The following is a 17,277-nucleotide window of genomic DNA, read 5'->3' as shown; positions in this document are numbered from 1 at the left end:
CTTGATCACATGACAAAACCCAGAGACATAAGTGGTTAAATACTGGTGCAGAAACGGAACTCCTCCCACATAATAATAGACATGAAGAAAATACCTTCATAATTATAAAGTGGTGCATCCAAATACGCTGTACAGTGTAATACAATGCAAAAATGCATACAACTATAACAATACACTATACATTGATATAAATACCTAAAATCAATTAGTCAAATAAAGGGCAAGTGCCCATATATATATATATGTAGACAGATAGATAGATATAACTTTAAGAAACCTCTTCATATAGTTTGTCATGTCCTTCTGTTCTACTCTACTGATTGTTAATGGCAGCCTCCCTTGTACAATCTTTATGATGTAAAGTCTCATAGGATACATATATACATATATGTATGTATGTATTCTGTGAGACTGCAAAGATCATATAAGAGAGGCTGTCATGAACAATCATAAGAGTAGAATAGAAGGACATGACAACCTATTTATTTATCTATTTTATTTTTGATATTTAATAAAGCGCGAACAATTGCCCGCAGGCGTCTCGGCGTTGTACTGTTGCAGACATCTCCTATGCTCGGCTTCATGCTCTCAGAGGTTAAACAACCAGGTTTTCAGTTGCTTTCTAAATAACAGGAGGTTTGGGCTAGATCTAATGGATTGGGGGAGAGTATTCCATAATTTCGGAGCAGCAACCAGAAAACGTCGATCTCCCCAAGTGACCAATTTAGTACGGGGTACCACCAGATCGTTCAATTTGGCTGAACGGAGAGGTCGGGAAGGATTGTATGGAATGAGGTGGTCTCTCAGGAATTGAGGGGCTTGTTGGTGCAGTGATTTATAAACTATGCACAAGGTCTTGAATTTAATTATATTCCTGATGGGGAGCCAGTGATAGCTTCTTAAGGTGTCAGCTATGGGTTTGAATCTAGGAATTCCCAAGAGAAGTCTGGCCGCTGCGTTCTGTACTGTCTGCATTTTCTTGATGACCCTGATTTGAGCATTGGCTAACAAGCCGTTGCAGTAATCTAATACAGACAGGACTAGCGCGCTTACCAGTGTCTTGCCTGCGCTCTTTGGGAGAAATGGAAGGACCTTTTTTACCAGTCGTAGTTTGTAGAACGCCGTAGAGGCCGTCTGGTTAGCATGTGCCATGAAATTCAGGTTGTCATCGAAGATAACGCCTAAGTTCCTCACCTTGGGGGTTGGTTTAGGCAAAGCTCCAAAGGATGGTGGCCACCAAACTGAGGACCAGGTGGGACTAAGATGGCCGAAAGTTACCACCTCGGTTTTTTCGGAGTTCAATTTTAAACAGTTTGCTGACATCCATTGTCCAATGGCCAGCATACCTGTTTTAAAACTCTCCACTACAGTTTCCCCGTCATTTTTGACGGTTAGAATCAGCTGAGTGTCATCCGCATATGAGGTAAGGTTCATCCCGTGGGCTTTGATGGTTTTAGCAAGGTCTGACACATAGATGTTAAATAGTGTCGGACTTAGGGATGAACCTTGAGGTACCCCACATGGCAAGGACAACTCTGCTGATTCGAATGGTCCTAGGGTCACTGCTTGTGATCTATCCATCAAGAATGATGCCAGTAGAGGGAGGAGCCTAGCCTGCAACCATGATGGCCGCCTAAACCCTCGGCTCCGCCGACCAGCTTGTTTTCCTTCCATACCGCTATTAATCCTGCAAGCTATCCTGTGATCGTGTCGAGGTATTGGAACCGGGAAGTGATGCTGACTCCAACGGTGTGCTCCCCGGCGTGCTCCCTGTGACAGAAGCGGCAGGGCGTCCTTGTTCCCTTTCTGGTGCTTAATGGCGGTGACCGGGTCTTTGTTCTCGGAGACGGCCGGCCCTGACTAAGACGACAGCGGCCACTGAAGGCAGGGCGGAGTCGGCCGGCAGAGAGCGGCTGCCACACTGAGTTTTCCGCTGCAGCGAGCGATTCAATCCCCTCAACCTCCACGCTTGCACGACATCGCCGCCGCCAGTGATACATTTGTATCCTTCCCTCTGGACGGCTTTGAGAGCCTTTTCGTCCTCCAGCGCTGTGAAGGGAGCCATTTTGAGCCGAGCGCTCGGCACTTGGAATTGACGAGCCGATCTGTTGCTGAGGGTGTTTCTGACGGCCGACGCTGCACTGCAACCGTGTGCGGTGTCAAAATGGAGTGTGCTGCCCCTGTCCCCGCGACATGGCTGTGCTCGTCGGGGCACCGATGGGACGACCGGCTGTTGGCAAGTGATGCCGGCGGACAGGCTCGAAGGCTACCACACGTTTGCGAGCCCCACATGCAGGAAGCTCTTCTCCTGAGGTGTCCTTGAAGATCGGGGATATTCTGGCCGCCCTGGGTACTTTGCGAGTTGCTTTGCGTGACAATGCCCAGGACCTGGGGGGCCGATTAGATGCCATTCTGCCCGCATTCTCGACTGACTTGGTGTTCGCATGCAGAGCACTTCGCCACACCCTGGGTTCGACTACTGTGAGCTGCCTGTCTAGAGGTACATGGAGGCGCTGGAGATACGAGAGCTGGATGCCGCCGCGATACTGCCTGTTACGGCTGTGGAGAGGTATGGGATTCCTGGACTTGTACAGTGGCAGGGGAATCGCCTTTGGACGCCATGTCTGGCAACTCCTTCAGGATCTACTGGCGAGTCTCGTTACCGTATCCTGGGCATGCTGCTTATGCTTTGGCTGTTTAACTTTGGAGGATTACTGCTGGGTGTTGCCCTTTTGTGTACAACGTAGGCCACATGGCTTTGAATTGGACAGATCTTGGTGGACAGCGCCCTGTTCGGTTGTGGTCATTGCGGCAGTTTATACCATTCCAGATGGCTACTTTACCACTGTACCTCGTCGGCACATTGGATCGTAAGGGACAAGGTTGAAGATGCTTTTCATTTTTGCTTACTGTTGTTTGCATTGCTGGGACTGTGATGGGTAGACGGGGGAGCCGGACGTTGGTTATGCATCGATTCGGGGTTGGGGGAGGGGCGGCCGAGAATGTCCATGTTGGTTGTTTCGATCACATACGTTTGGCCCTCCTCCGGTTTTACATGTTTCCTTCTTTCTTCCTTTCTTCCTTCTTTACTCTTTTTTGGGCGACAGGCACACTGCTAGGGGGGGGGGGGTAGGCCGTAGCCTCTGCATGCGTGTAGGGTGGGGGGTAGGGGGGGGGATTTTATTTTGTCCGATTCAGTTTCTATGGGCCTTATTTTTTCTTTATTCTTAACTTCTTTTCTATTTCTTTCTTTTCTTGGGTCAATAGAGTGGTTCGATGTGGGGTGGGTAGCGACCGGCACACGATATAATGTGCGATTGCCACTCCTTTTGCGATATCCTTGTGCCGCCATTTTGATTATGCTTTAATGTTTGCTGGATTTCTTTGCTGGAAGTCGCCCACTTCAGTCTTGTACGGATTGTTTGAACTCTGATCCTTTCTAGTTTCTACTATTTCAATATGATTCACAAAAAAAAAAAAATGTTTAAATTAACCTTAACTTCTCCTGCTTCTCAGTAGTGCAAATACCTCCAGTGTAACCCGGATTGATTGTACTTTGATTTGAGATACTACTGAGTTGCCGTATTGTTTGCAAATGTGCTCCAAATGATGTCGAGGCCGGCCGGATGGTTGTAGGCCCGTACTTGTTTAATGATACTGTGCAATAAAGGTTCTCAAAAATAAAAAAAATAAAAAAAGAATGATGCCAGTAGATCCTTGGCTAGGCCCAGCACGCCCATCTTTTCAACACGGTCGACCAGGATCTTATGGTCGACCGTGTCGAAAGCTGCCGATAGGTCTAGAAGCACCACCAGTGCTGAGCCTCCTTGATCTCGGATCATTCTGATGTCATCCGCCGCCTTGATTAGAGCCGTTTCTGTTCCATGAACTTGCGAAATCCAAATTGAAGAGGTTTCTTAAAGTCTCTTATCCAAACTTAGAATTGGCTAGAGTATCCAATTCTAAACAGTAATGCTTTGTGAATGAGTGCAGAGAGCTCCAAGTTGCTGCTTTGCAAATGTCCTGAATAGGTACCTGCTTCACCCAAGCTGTGTTTGACACTTTTCCTCTTGTTGTGTGCACCCTAGGTTTGCCTGGTAGAGGCTTGTTGGCAATCTGGTAATATGGGGTAATGCACAAAACTATTCCCCTAGCTAAGGAAGTTTTTGAGGTTACTAAACCTTGTGTCATGGCCCTATAATTTATGAACAGTCAAAAGATGTTCTAATAGATTTTGATCGGTCTTAGTCAAAATGAAGAACTCTTTTAAGACCGAGGGAATGTAATGTTCACTCCACTTCAGAAGAGGGATTTGGAAAAAAAAGTAGCTACATTGATAGATTGATTGAGATGGAAATTGGAGACTACCTTAGGCAAAAAAGAAGGATGTGTATGTAAAACAACCCTATTGTGCTGGAAAACTGTGAAGGGCTCCACAGAAGATAGAGCTGTGTTTCAGCAATGCTTTATGGATCATTTCTAAGGGACGACCCATTGATTTGGATAACACTAGTGTGACGAGGGGAGGTCGGAGCAGGGCGAAGAGGGGACTGTAATAGACTGGTGGACCCCGACACCCTTATCTTCCCCTCTTGTTTCCATACCACCAGAGGAATGGGCCACGTCATCCTTCAGGGCGGACATGCACCAACCAGAAGAATACGGTGGTCCCTTTAACTGGGAAAGCCTGGGGAAAAAGGACACTCCCTTCTCAGTGACGTTGCTCTGCCAGGACCAATAGGAGCACAGGATTCCCCCTTGAGTGTATGTGACGACACCGGAGAGGAGAACGCAGAAGCAGGAGAGGACGCCCGAGACAAAGAGGGAAAGCAAGTGAGGAAAGAGAAGCAGCAATTGTGCCGAGGGACTACCAGACGCGGAAGGAGAGCCAGGAGGCCAACGGCATTGTGCTTCATCCAGCCACACCCGAGGAGGAGCGTGGCTCACCCAGGTACGTGAGCGCTTTGCGGGCTGGATCAGGAGGAGGCAGAGCCCCGCTAAATAGCCCGGCATCTCCCGGCTGCATCTATCTTGTATATACCCTTCCCCGTGCACTCTCACTTCACTCTCCTAGCCTGATACCCCCTCACTGTTATCATAGAAGTGGCTCACAAGTGTATCTCTCACACCCTTTCCCACAAAGAGACTCGTTATAACCCAGTAATGATGCCCGCTCTATCCTTCTTCTTTTATTTCGGAGACAGAGTTGAAGCTAATCCCCTACCAACGGTGACAATCTTGAGAAGAAGCCAACACTATTCCCATACCCACGGTGGCGTTACTGAGGACGAACTAGGACCGGGAGGAGAAAACCCCCTCCTCTGGAGAAGGAAATACTTGATCAGACCGGACTAATAGTGTCTAAACCAGGCTTCATACAGAAGGTGTGTCCTGGGAAAAATAAAACCTTCACTATCTCGAGTTGGTGTACGTGTCCCTTATTCTGTCCCACAACAACTATGTTCAACTCCAAAAGAGGAGGAGGGTTTCTGCAAGGAGGAAAAACCTTTTTGAGGCCTGGAATTTTCAAAAAGAACTCTGGTGTAGAAGATTTACAATACTCAGTAATAGCTGCTAGGTGAACTCTTATTGAGGACAGGGGTAGTTCAGATCTGACTAGAGGTAATAAATAGGGAAGTATGATATCTTCGTGTACTGTGATGAGATCATAGTTCTTTAAATGACACCAAATGCAGAAACATTTCCATTTAAAAGCATACCAATCCCTTGTGGAAGGGCGCTCTACTTTTTTCAGAATGTTCATGCAATCTTTTGGCGGAGTTAGATGTCCATATTAGATGATCTCAGAAGCCATGCTATCAAATTCAGTGCCACTATTGAGGGATGGAGAATTCTGCCCTAATGTTTGTATAGAAGGTCTGATCTGAGGGGAAGACGCTTGTGGTAGATTATAGATAAGTGGAGCAGGTCTGTGTACCACCACTGTCTCGGCCAGTCCAGAGCTACAAGGATTATTGTGGTGTGTGATCTCAATAGCTTCTGTATCACCCACGGAATTTGCGGAATTGGTGGAAAGACGTAAACATATGGAGTTAACCAGTCTATCAAATAGGCATTGTGCAGAAAATTCGGGTCATGAGCCCTTGCTGCAAAGTGTTGGCATTTTGAGTTTTGGGGGGTAGCGAATAGATCTAAAGTTGTAGTGCCCCATTCTTGGAAGATGGCATCTACGTTTGTCGTTGAGGACCTATTCATGGTTTTCTTCAGTGAAGCGGCTGAGGAAATCTGTTTCCAGAGTTTAAAACTCCTGGAATATGAAAGGCTGTAATAGACAAGCTTCTCGCCAGAGCCCAACACCATAGGGTTTGCGCCTGGTGAGACAGTTGCTTGGACCTTGTTCCACCCTATTTGTTGACATAACACATTGTGGTGGTGGTGCCTGTCTGAACCACGATGTCCTTTGATTACAAAGGTGGAAGAAACACTTTGAGGGCCAGAAAAACTGCTTTAATTTCTAGGAGATTTATAGGGTATTTATTTTCTTTTTGGTACCACAGACCTCGGATGGAAAGATCATCCATGCGGGAACATACTGTTAATGATGTATCTGTGATGATGGTCTGGGATGAGGTTGGTTTCTGAAAAGGAAACGCCATCAGTGGGTTGTCCGAGTTGGTCCACCATGATAGGGACTGGCGTGCTTTGGGTGTCAGGAGAATCTGATCTTCCCAAAGTCCTATTCTCTGAGACGATTGATCCTCGAGACATGTCTTTTGAGGTCTCATATACAAACAAGCTATCGGTGCAAAGTTGATGTAGGTATCCATTGAAGCTAGTAGTGACGCTACCTTGCAAACTGTTGGTTTGGTCTACTAGAATTTGGGAATATTTCATTTGAATTGAGGACCCTCTCTCCTCCAAAGGATACACACTTTCTTTTAGAGTGTCCAGAATAGCTCTTAGAACTGTTAGGCACTGAACCGGATCTGCAATGGACTTCTGTGAATTGACCTGGAGACCTAGCCTTGCCACAAGAGATGTTGTGACATTGAAGTCTTCCTTTTCTTTTTGAAAATTCTCTGTTCGGATGAGCCTTTTGTCCAGGTAAGGATATACAAAAATACCTTGTTTTCTCAGTTGCACCAGTATCATTGCCATGCATTTAGAAAAGGTTTGTGGCGCTGATTTTAGATCAAAGGGGTGCACCGCATACTGATAATAATGAGAGCCCACTGAAGAGAAATTGTCTATGACGAGGTAGAATGGGAATATAAAAATATGCATCCTATAGGTCTACAACACAGAGCCAATCGTTCTTTCTCAAATGTGGAAAAAATTGATGTAGTGAAACCATTCTGAACCTTTCACACTTTATAAATTTGTTGAGTAGCCCGCGGTCTAAAATTGGCCAAAATTGACAGAGGTGATCTTTATTTGTGATCAAGAAATGTTTTGAATAGAGTCCTCTGCCCCTCTGATGTAGTGGGACTGCCTCTATGGCTCTCTTGCGCAGTAGGATAGCTGTTCCTTGCTTGTGGTCGTGCAAATGGTGGTCATGCAAATGGGCAATTAAGCTCTATTGTGGAGAGGTTATTGGATTATTGGAGAAGCGCTGATGAAGCGCAGAGCGTAGCCATTTCGAATTATATTAAGGAACTATTTGTCTGTAGTAATCATTGTCCACTCTTTCCAATGGAACTCTAACGCTCCTCCACCATAGTGGGCAACTGTGGGGGCTATGTGATCCTCATTGCTTTGACTGGGAAGATTTACCTTTGGTTTGCAAGGGCTTGTATGGAGATGATCATCGTCTTTGGTACCTGTTTTGAAACATATGCTGAGATTGCCTTTTTTGTTGCTGGTATTGGTAAGGCAATCTAAGGGTTTGAACCCCATGGCAGAAATTTCTTTTGTCCTTGGGTTTGAACTGTTTGAAGAATGTTTTCCATTCTTCCAAACCCACTGCATTGAGCGTTTCCGCTTGATTTTTCATGCGCAGCATTTCGTCTTCCGCGTGCTGCCCAAATAGGGAAGATCCAGAGAAAGGCAGGTTAGCTATTTTCAGTTGAGTGTCTGGTCTCAGGGATGAGAGCCTTAACCAGGATGTATGTCTTTGCGAAATGTGGTAGAAAAATTAACAGAATGAACTGCAACCCTGATGGACTGATTTGAAATAAGAGAGCCCTCTCTGTTAATTCCTATATAATCCTGTTGTCTGTGATCTGGTAAATCGGAAATAAAAGATGTCATCCTTTTTTAAATTTCTCTATGATATGTGCCCAGTAATGCTGCTGAATTAGCATTACGCAAATGTGTAGATACTGTTCCACACATTTTCTTTCTAATGGCATTCATTCTTTTACTTTCTCGATCAGATGATGCAGTGGTCTCTGGAGAAGAAGCATGCTTCCTGCGCACTGCTGTTACAATTACTGAATCCAGTTTAGGCCTTGATGAAGTCTGGATCCTGAGGCGGAGACTTTTATTTCTTTAAAAGACTCGGGGAGGCAGATTTTACAGTAGCTGATGTAAGGAACTTATCCTGCACAATGTCTATGAGGCCTGGAAGGAGAAGCAGAAGAGGCCTTGGTGTACCTCACAGAAGAGATGTCACAATACCAAAAAAAGGCTTTGAAACACACTAACACATGTTTTAGAAGAGTAATTAAGGTGAAAAGAAATCACCAGAGGTGTCCTGAGATCCTGACAAAAGGAGCAGGTAAAAAGAACCGGCTCTCTCAGGCAAACTGGCAATGCAGTGCAATGTGGGATGGGGTCCCTCTGGGATTCTTAAAGGTATACTGGTCACATTTTATACTTTATTGTGATAGCCTGTTTTTTCCTTTGCAGTCTAGACTTTCTGGCACAGTCCCCTTTCCAATGAAAAGTGTTGAAAGCTTTACATTCCTGCAGTCGCTATCAGCATGCTCCAGGAAAATACAACTACAAATTAATGGAAATGTATTTCAGTGATGAACAATATACAGACCCTTTTCCTAGATATTGTCCATATATTTAGTAAGCTGTTCTGGGGTCCGCGCAGGTAGAATGGAATAATTCAGGGTTTGTGACTTAAATGACGATCCTACGATGCAGAACTATGTCTACATGTATAGAAACTGGAACAGATTGAGCCACATCTATGCACATTCATTTACTATCCACACTGACCAAAAGCAGGTGAAGGGGGGAAATCAAAAGCTTCTTAGATGATCTGTATTTTAAGTCATAAATTCCAATCTAGTAAACATGCCAATACAGGTAGACCCTTTAGGTCCCTCTTTCTTGATGAAGAGAAAAATTAAGAGGTTATATAGATTATTCTCCTTTTTTGGGGCTCCACCAAGGACCTGTGTGAAATATATATACATACACACACGTCGGACTAATAAACAGTACAATGGAATATTATTGTTATTAAAAGTGCATCCCAAAATAGTATCACTGGTATATGTGATTACAGCCAATCCCATCACTGTGTTATTTTTTAAAAGCATAGCAGCAAAAAATAATACATTCCACTTCTGTATGTTTGTCTGTATTCTTCCAAACTGAGGACGTTTTTAACATTTAAAGAAATGTTGTATAAGTGTTTTGAAAGGAACGGAAGACTGCATGGATTTCAGCTTGCTGCATGCAGATCAGGGAGCTCAGCAGTAAAAAACTGACCCAGTAGACCATATAACAGACCCACTAACAGCACTGCAAGAAAAAAACGGCCTACACGCTGTCCTGTCAGACTATCCACTAGTAGTGCCTGATTGTCCTAAGGGAGAGTCTGACCCTGGGCCCACTTGCTCTAGGAAGAGGAAAAACTGACCAAATATTTGGAAGTATTACTTTAAGGTATTCTTGGTGGCAGTTCCCTTAATAATTACATCCTGGAGGTATATGTAATTCTTTAAAAAAACTAACAAATCAGTACATTTTTGGCAAGATCCTGGCTCCAAATTATGTATTTACCAATTCTAAAATATATATTTAGCCCAACCAGTTCTAATAAACATAGCTGTGTCTATTTCTCAGTTGTCGGATCAAGTGAACTTCTCTTAATTCATACCCAGTGCAGTGGGCTGCTTTGCTCTTACTGACCACAAACGTTTCCTTTGATGGTAAGGTGAAGCCAGAACAAAGCCAATAGCAAGCACAACGCCCAGCCACAATGGGGCAGATTTACAATAAACTAACGCAGCACGGTGCAGCAAGTAATTTTGCTGTGCTGTGCTGTGTTAGCTTGGAAAGCACCAGCTGCGGCCCGTGGAGGGAGTTCCGTGGGGCGGAAGGGCGGGGCTGTGGAGGGGCAGGGTGGGGGTACTAAACACCGGAATATGGATAACTGGAGGTAAGTAAACAATTAAATAAATAAAATGAATTTCGTTGTGCGCCCTGCATCACAAAATGTGATGCTGCGTGCGCTACAAAATTAGTTTTATTTATTTAATTGTTTATACTGACCTCCAATTATCCATATTCCGGTATTTAGTAAACCCCTACCCTGCACCTCCCCCGCCCCGCCTTTCCACCCCACGGAAATCCCTCCACGGGCCGCGGCTAGAAAGCACAGCGATGCAACATATTTACAAGAACATGTCGCATCTCTGTGCTTCCCCTGCGCTGGCTAGGCATGGGCGGAAAATCCGTTCCGCTCGCGGATTTTGCGGATTTTCGGGAAATCCGCAATCCGCGAGATTCGCGAATCTCCCGCAAAATCCGCAAATCCGCGAGCAGCGGATTTTGCTCGCACTGCTCGCACTGTTCGCGTGAGTTCGCGCCCCGCGAATAAGTGCAAAATTGCAGAAATACGATCTTAGCAAAACTGAAAGTAACTACTTACCAGGTTCAAAAGTTCAGGCTCATCATTAGTAGCCATTTCCTGTAGTGCTTCCTGAGGGGCCCCTCCAGAGTTCAGTTGCCAGTTGAAACTATTATGTGACCCTGCTCTGAACCTCAGAATAGTTACACATATGCCACAAAGGTCCTGAATTACAGCTAAGGGAGACAAGCAGGAGCCAGGCTGGAAGTTAAAATCCATTAATCAGCCCCTAATTCATTATTGTCAGTTGGGGCAGGGCAGGTGTTGTAACTAATTTTGCAACAATGAAAGCACTTAGCAAGTGCAAAAGATCACTAATCAGGGCGCACTAAGGAAGCAGGTGCCAGCTAAAAAAATATTCTGTGACACATTAATCAGCCCCAAATTAATTCAGGTCACTTGAGGCAGGGAAGGTGTGCTTTGCTTTGCCGAAAATAATGTACACTGGACAACCAGAGGGTGTGGTGATGAAACAGAGGGTGGCATGGGTGGGCCAGAGGGTGGCATGAGTAGTCAGAGAGTGGCAGTGGTGACAGAGAGTGGCAGTGATGAAGAAGAGTGTCCCAAACAGGCTGGACACGTAGAAACAACAAGTTCGCGAAACTTGCGACCCGACAGGTAAGTTCGCAATTTGCGAAAGTGTACAAAACCCTCGCGAACTGGGGCGAACACAAAAAAAAAATCCGCAAATTCGCGGGAATTCGCGGATTTTGCGGATTGCGAATCCGCAAATCCGCAAAATTCGCGAACGCGAGATCCGCAAAATTCGCTCATGCTTAGCGCTGGCGCACAAACTGCTGGCATGCGCGGACGCAGACACCCTTGCACCATGGTGCGAGGATGCCTGCGTCGTGGGGAGATTGTTTTTGTTCAGGAAGGGTTCCCTTCCTACCTAAAAACAATTTGAAATGCCGTTTTTCACTGTATATGTGTGCTGCATTAGCACACATAGAAGTTGAAAAACAGCCTCCTTTCAATGATTGTTTATGTGCAGGAAGGGAACCCTTCCTGAACAAAAACAATCAGAATTGATTTCCTCCTTTTAGGTGCGCTGCAGAATGCAGCACGCATAGAAACAGGAAACAAAAACAAGGAGAAATTAATGTATTTCTCCTCGTTGCGCCTCCCTATGCCTCCCCTGGGAGGTGTAGCATTCAGACGCATTTCCAGATTTACGAGGAATCGTAAATCTGGAAAAGTGTCTCGTTCCATGGGTGTTGTGTGGGTACACCCACAGCAACAACCATGGAACACCCCTTTCACGCAAAGTGCTGCATGTTAAGGGGCCATATTTACAAGGCCAGGAAAAGCCACGCAGGGGGCCTTTTCCTGTCCTAGTAAATATGGGGCAGTGTATTGCGCTGCCAATGCGTCACAAAAAGTGATCTACTGGCAGTGGAAGGGCATGTTAATCTGGCCCTTTGGATTTGGAGAAAGGTTCTCATAAGACTTCCCTAAAACATCACTTTGTTGTAAAACTTTTTGTTGGTTAGTTTAGGGACAATTTACTAAGAATTCAGCTTTGGATAGAAATTGCACTAACAGAAACACAGCCTTGGACTACGCACAGTCTCGAAGACTTTCTTTATCCATGAAGCAACAAGAAGAGATGTACTCTGACCAGTGTCAGTGTCCCTGGTGGGCTAAATTTGACTACCTAAGATGAAACAGCCAGTTCCCCAATTTAGCCCTGGGACCATTGGAAAAGTCCACCTACTAGCTTGTTCTGCATGACTGCAGTGGGATTCCAAAGAACAAGAATAACCTTGAATTTGTAAAGCGCACAGCTACCTCCGAAGTGGTTTCCCGGCGCTGGGGGTCCTCGGGAAGATTAGGCGAGCTATTGTCCAGAGTCACATGGTGCTGGGCTGACCTGCCGCAGGCACCGGGGATCGAACCGTGAACCCCGTGGTCCGGAGTCAGGCAACCTGGCCGCTGCGCCACACTTCTTCACCTGTGTGACCTGGCAATTCTAGGACACAAGGAAAACAAGAAATCCAAATAATACTGTGGGGCATAACTGAGTATGAAAGCCTGTATAGTCATGTTCTCTTGAGTCTGATCTGCAGAATGATGAAAATGGTCTTGGTGATTCTTGCCAGATCCAAAATGTGATTTGTAGATTCCACACTGCTGAATCTTATAAAATGGATGTCAAAAATACAAAATATTCTGACTTCCATTGTTACCCAAAGAAGTGCATACATCAATCAGCAAACAAGTGACCTCACTCCAGCACCTCTGGCCTGAAGTTTTTCAAGTCTCACCAACCTTTGCATCACACCTCCTACAAGGTGCATCCGAGCCATAGTGTTTTGACAGCACTGTTCGCTGGAGAGTTAAGCTATATTAAATCTGCAAAGAGGTAAACAACAATTCACTGTATCTTACAACCCCACTTTAAGCATGGGCGAGGAACACATTCTTTTTCGTCTTTAGTTTTCTCTTTCTCTGCAATGACCTGAGCACCCATCTGACAGGACCAATATGTTCTAGGAAGCCACTGTAATGAAAAACTCTATGGTGCCATCGATTAGAGCAATGGAAGGAGTGGGTGTATGACCAGTACAGGAATATTATTAATGGGGCACCTTCCAGCTCTAATACGCCTGTATGACTGCTCCATGTCTGCTATAGGATGCACTCTTGCATCGGAGAGATACAAAAGCTACTCAAGGGAAGCAAATCACAGCATAGCAATGCAAATTCGTATTTACATAGGTTTGTACGAAAAAGTACATAAAACAAAGCTTTGCACTACTCTGCGTCAAAGGGCTTTCAATGGGTGGTACATGGGCGTTTCTGTGTAACCACCCATGGTTTATGATGCAAAACCCATTTTACTAGCAAGAGTAAAAAAATTACCACCACTAGAAAGCAGGTATTAAAAAGAAGAAATGCGTTTATTTCTCCTACCTTTTTCCACTTTTAATGTGGACTGCACTGTACAAAATAAATACAAAGTAGGAATAGTTTTAAAGTTAGTCTAATCATAGTGTTTTGTACTGGAAGGGTGCCCTTCCAGTACAAAAGGTATGCTAGATTCACGCAAACATCTTTGCACCAAGGTGCAAAGATATGTGTGTGGCGCTCAGCAGCCTAACTGTGGCGCTAGGGAGAGGGGGAGAGTGCCATATCCAGGGCTTATTTTGAGCTGGGGGTTTCAGGCGCTTAATTGTCAGCACCAGCACTTATGACAGTCTGCCGCCTGGTGGCACTTTCTATCTAATTTATTCATTCAAAATACACTTAAAATTACTAATATCTGCTGCCCAAGACTTTCTTAGAGCTTTAGGGACATGGAATAGTCTGAATTGTCACATTTGTTGGAGTGTGATGGTTAGTAGTTATGTTGGTACTATCAATTGCATCACTGGCAGGGGAAATGGGTGGCACAAGCTTCAGTGGCTTGATAAGGGCCCTGGCACTTATTTCTTTTTTTACATATTAAGCACTTTTTAGATGTAGCTCTTTCCTGCTCTCTCCATGTCATACATCGCAGTATGACAACTTTGGGTGCTGTGCCACCTTGTGTGAGAGGTACGTAAAACTGGGTCACAGTTAGTGTCCTCGGTCGCTTCAGCCATGTCCGGCAGCAGTGATAACTGGAAGAACAGATGTATGCAAAGCACAAGAGAGTTGGAAGAATATAACATGGAAACGTTAAAAAGTCAACCTGATGCTTGTCTACCCCCTGCAGTTGTACTTGTGAAATGCTTCATAAATATAGATTTATTTCAAAGTGAGATGTAAAAAGAAAACATGATGGACAGAATGCTGACACAATGTCAAACATTCACTCCCAGAACAGCGATCTGGGCCTAAATCCATCATTTTTTTGCACACCATGCCATTCCTGTTTAGACCCAGCCATATGCAAATCGATCTTGACCCTGCTCCCAATGGGAATAGTCCAGCCTGAACTGCCAGGCCAGGTCCTTCCTGGACCGGGAACAAGCATCCTGGAACCAGTTACAGGGTCTCACCGCTCATCAGCCAGGCTAGCTTGACTCGAGTGTCATGGTAAGCATGGGGCCCACGTCTGGGCAGTGCCTTCCCACTTAGGGCGGCAAATGCAAAAAGAACACATGATGGACGGAATGCTGAAACAATGTTAAACTTTCACCCCCTGGACAGAGGTCTGCGCCTAAATCCATCGTTTTTGTGCACACCATACCATTCCAGTTTAGACCCAGCAATATGCAAATCAGTCTTCACCCTACTCCCCATGGTAATAGTCAGTGGCGGCCAGCACAGGTAAGAGCGGTGGGGTGGGGGCAGGGCGGGGTGGAGGTCCGGAGAGTCAACTAAGGACAGGATAAGTTAAATAAATTTCAGAAAAAGAAAACCACTTACCTTTGGCACAGCACATTGTAGACTCAGCGATGCGGCAAGCTCAAGGTAAATGGTTTAATTTATTTGTTTATTAATTGAACTTATCCATCGGAGGTCAACTTCCCCACCCTGCCCCACCGCTCTTACCTGTGCCGGCCGTGACTGGAAACAACCCAGCCTGTACTGCCAGGTTAGGTCCTCCCTGGACCGGAAACAAAAATCTAGGGACCGGTTTCAGGGTATCATCACGCATCAGTGGATTAGCTTGACTCCAATGGCAAGGTGAGCACGGGACCCACGTCTGGGCATACCCTTCCCACTTAGGATGGCAAATTCAAAAGAACACATGATGGACAGAATGCTGAAACAATGTCAAACATTCACTCCCAGTACAGAGATCCGGGTCTAAATCCATCGTTTTTTTGCACACCATATCAATGCAGTTTAAACCCAGCCATATACAAATCAGTTTTGACCCTGCTCCCCATGGGAACAGTCCAACCTGAACTGCCAGGCAAGATCCTCCCTGGACCGGAAATAGGGGGTCCTGTGACCAGTTTCATGGTATCACCCCTCATCAACCAGGCTAGCTTTACTCCACTGGCATGGTGAGTATGGGACCCACATCAAACATTTACCCCAGTACAGTGATCTGGGCCTAAATCTATTGTTTTTTTAGCACACAAAAAGAGTGCAGGTTAGCAGGGCAAAAGACATATGTTCACTATTCAAGTAACTATACACAAGGGAAATATAGAACTTTTTATTAAAATACGTTAAAAATGAATTTAGGCACAAATAGTTTATGTGAAGTTAATATTTACATCTGGAAATTCATGTCATGTTCTTTCTCACAGGACCCAGGTAGAAAGGTGTTCATCATTCTTGCTCAGGTAAGAAGCACCTGGCATCTAATGTGCCTTCTCGGGGTGGAAGTCATACCCTAATAAATGCAGAGGAGAGTAACACAAACCTATATTTTCTGTTCCATAATAATAGTCATCAGGAGTGAATCCAGCTTCGAGTAGTGCAGTTCTACAAGCATTTTGGACTACTTCTTTGGCCAGTTCTCTGAATTCTGCCAAACGGCTTGCCACCTGAAAAGATTACAAATAATAGAAAAATTAAAAGAAAAGAAATACATGGAAAGGCAAATGCTGGCCCAGCTCTCCAATGTGTCCCCTAGTAACTCGCAATTCAGAGCAGCCTGTACCTAATCATCCATCTTGTAGGTTCTTACGACAAAGTATCAATTGTATTGAATAGCTGTGTGCTAATTGTATGTCAAGAAAGGAGGCAAGCATTATGCATTAACTTTCATTTACTTCTTCTGAGCAGTAAACCATTAAAAGCTTCCAAATAGAAATTTAAAAACATCACAATTCACAATAGAATGTTCAGTCCCATATATGCTGATTGACCTCCATCTTCCTCCTCTTTTGTTTGCTGCTTCTGGTCAGATAAGTATATCCACATTTTATTTTTTGAACTGCTTAAAGTGAATAGAGAATTTATTGGGATGTTTTGTGTAAGGGTAGACTGTTTACATTACCCAATTTATGGGTATGATTTTTTATAAGGATTTTTCCCCACATTATTATTTGATTAGAGCATATTTGTTATGTTTTCACATGTAGAGTTTCAAAAATGTATGTTTGTTCTGTTGTTTGCTGGGTTTCTGAGAATAAACCTCAACATAAGTGTTGTTTTTAACTGAATGAAGAAGGCTTTTAGAAAAAAAACCACATGTGTTTTACCTTTGATTGCGAGCGCAAGGAGCGTTTACTTCTCTCCCTCGCGCTCAGGCCCATTGAGGAGAGACTCTTTTGCAGCTGCGCGAGATGTCTGCGGCTCTGCGCATGTAAGCCTCTCGTGCTGAAGGAACTCAATGACCTTGAGGGCAAGCATTCTCAGGCAAAGGAAATGCGTGCGCGCTGGGCCTAGTTAAACAACTATCAGGCCGAATTTTAGAGGCGTTAGGCTTGTGAGGTCTGTTACCTAGCAACGGTAAACTCGAGACCATCAGGCTTGGCAAAATCTGCAGTTTTTGCAGTCTTTCAAACCATTTTAGGTGGGACTGTGTTTAAAGAGATGGTTTTTGACAAAATTAATATATCAATTATAAAATAATTTTGTAAGGGTTATTTGATTGTTTATAACCTCTGTGG

General features: G+C 44.7%; 1 protein-coding gene across 1 annotated transcript in view; it reads right to left on the bottom strand.

The window, feature by feature from the left end:
* DNAH6 (dynein axonemal heavy chain 6) overlaps positions 1-17,277 on the bottom strand; it is a 2,460,712-nt gene that overhangs the window by 2,192,313 nt on the left and 251,122 nt on the right. The window contains exon 7 of the mRNA XM_086961829.1: positions 16,083-16,206. Coding sequence (XP_086817955.1) covers positions 16,083-16,206 — 124 coding nt within the window. The remainder of the gene's footprint in view (positions 1-16,082; positions 16,207-17,277) is intronic.

The sequence above is a fragment of the Lissotriton vulgaris genome, chromosome 3_1 (assembly GCF_964263255.1).
Source record: "Lissotriton vulgaris chromosome 3_1, aLisVul1.2, whole genome shotgun sequence".
In the NCBI taxonomy this organism is placed as follows: Eukaryota; Metazoa; Chordata; class Amphibia; order Caudata; family Salamandridae; genus Lissotriton; species Lissotriton vulgaris.
Note: the sequence above shows the minus strand (reverse complement) of the source record. Positions and strands in the feature narration are given on the sequence as shown.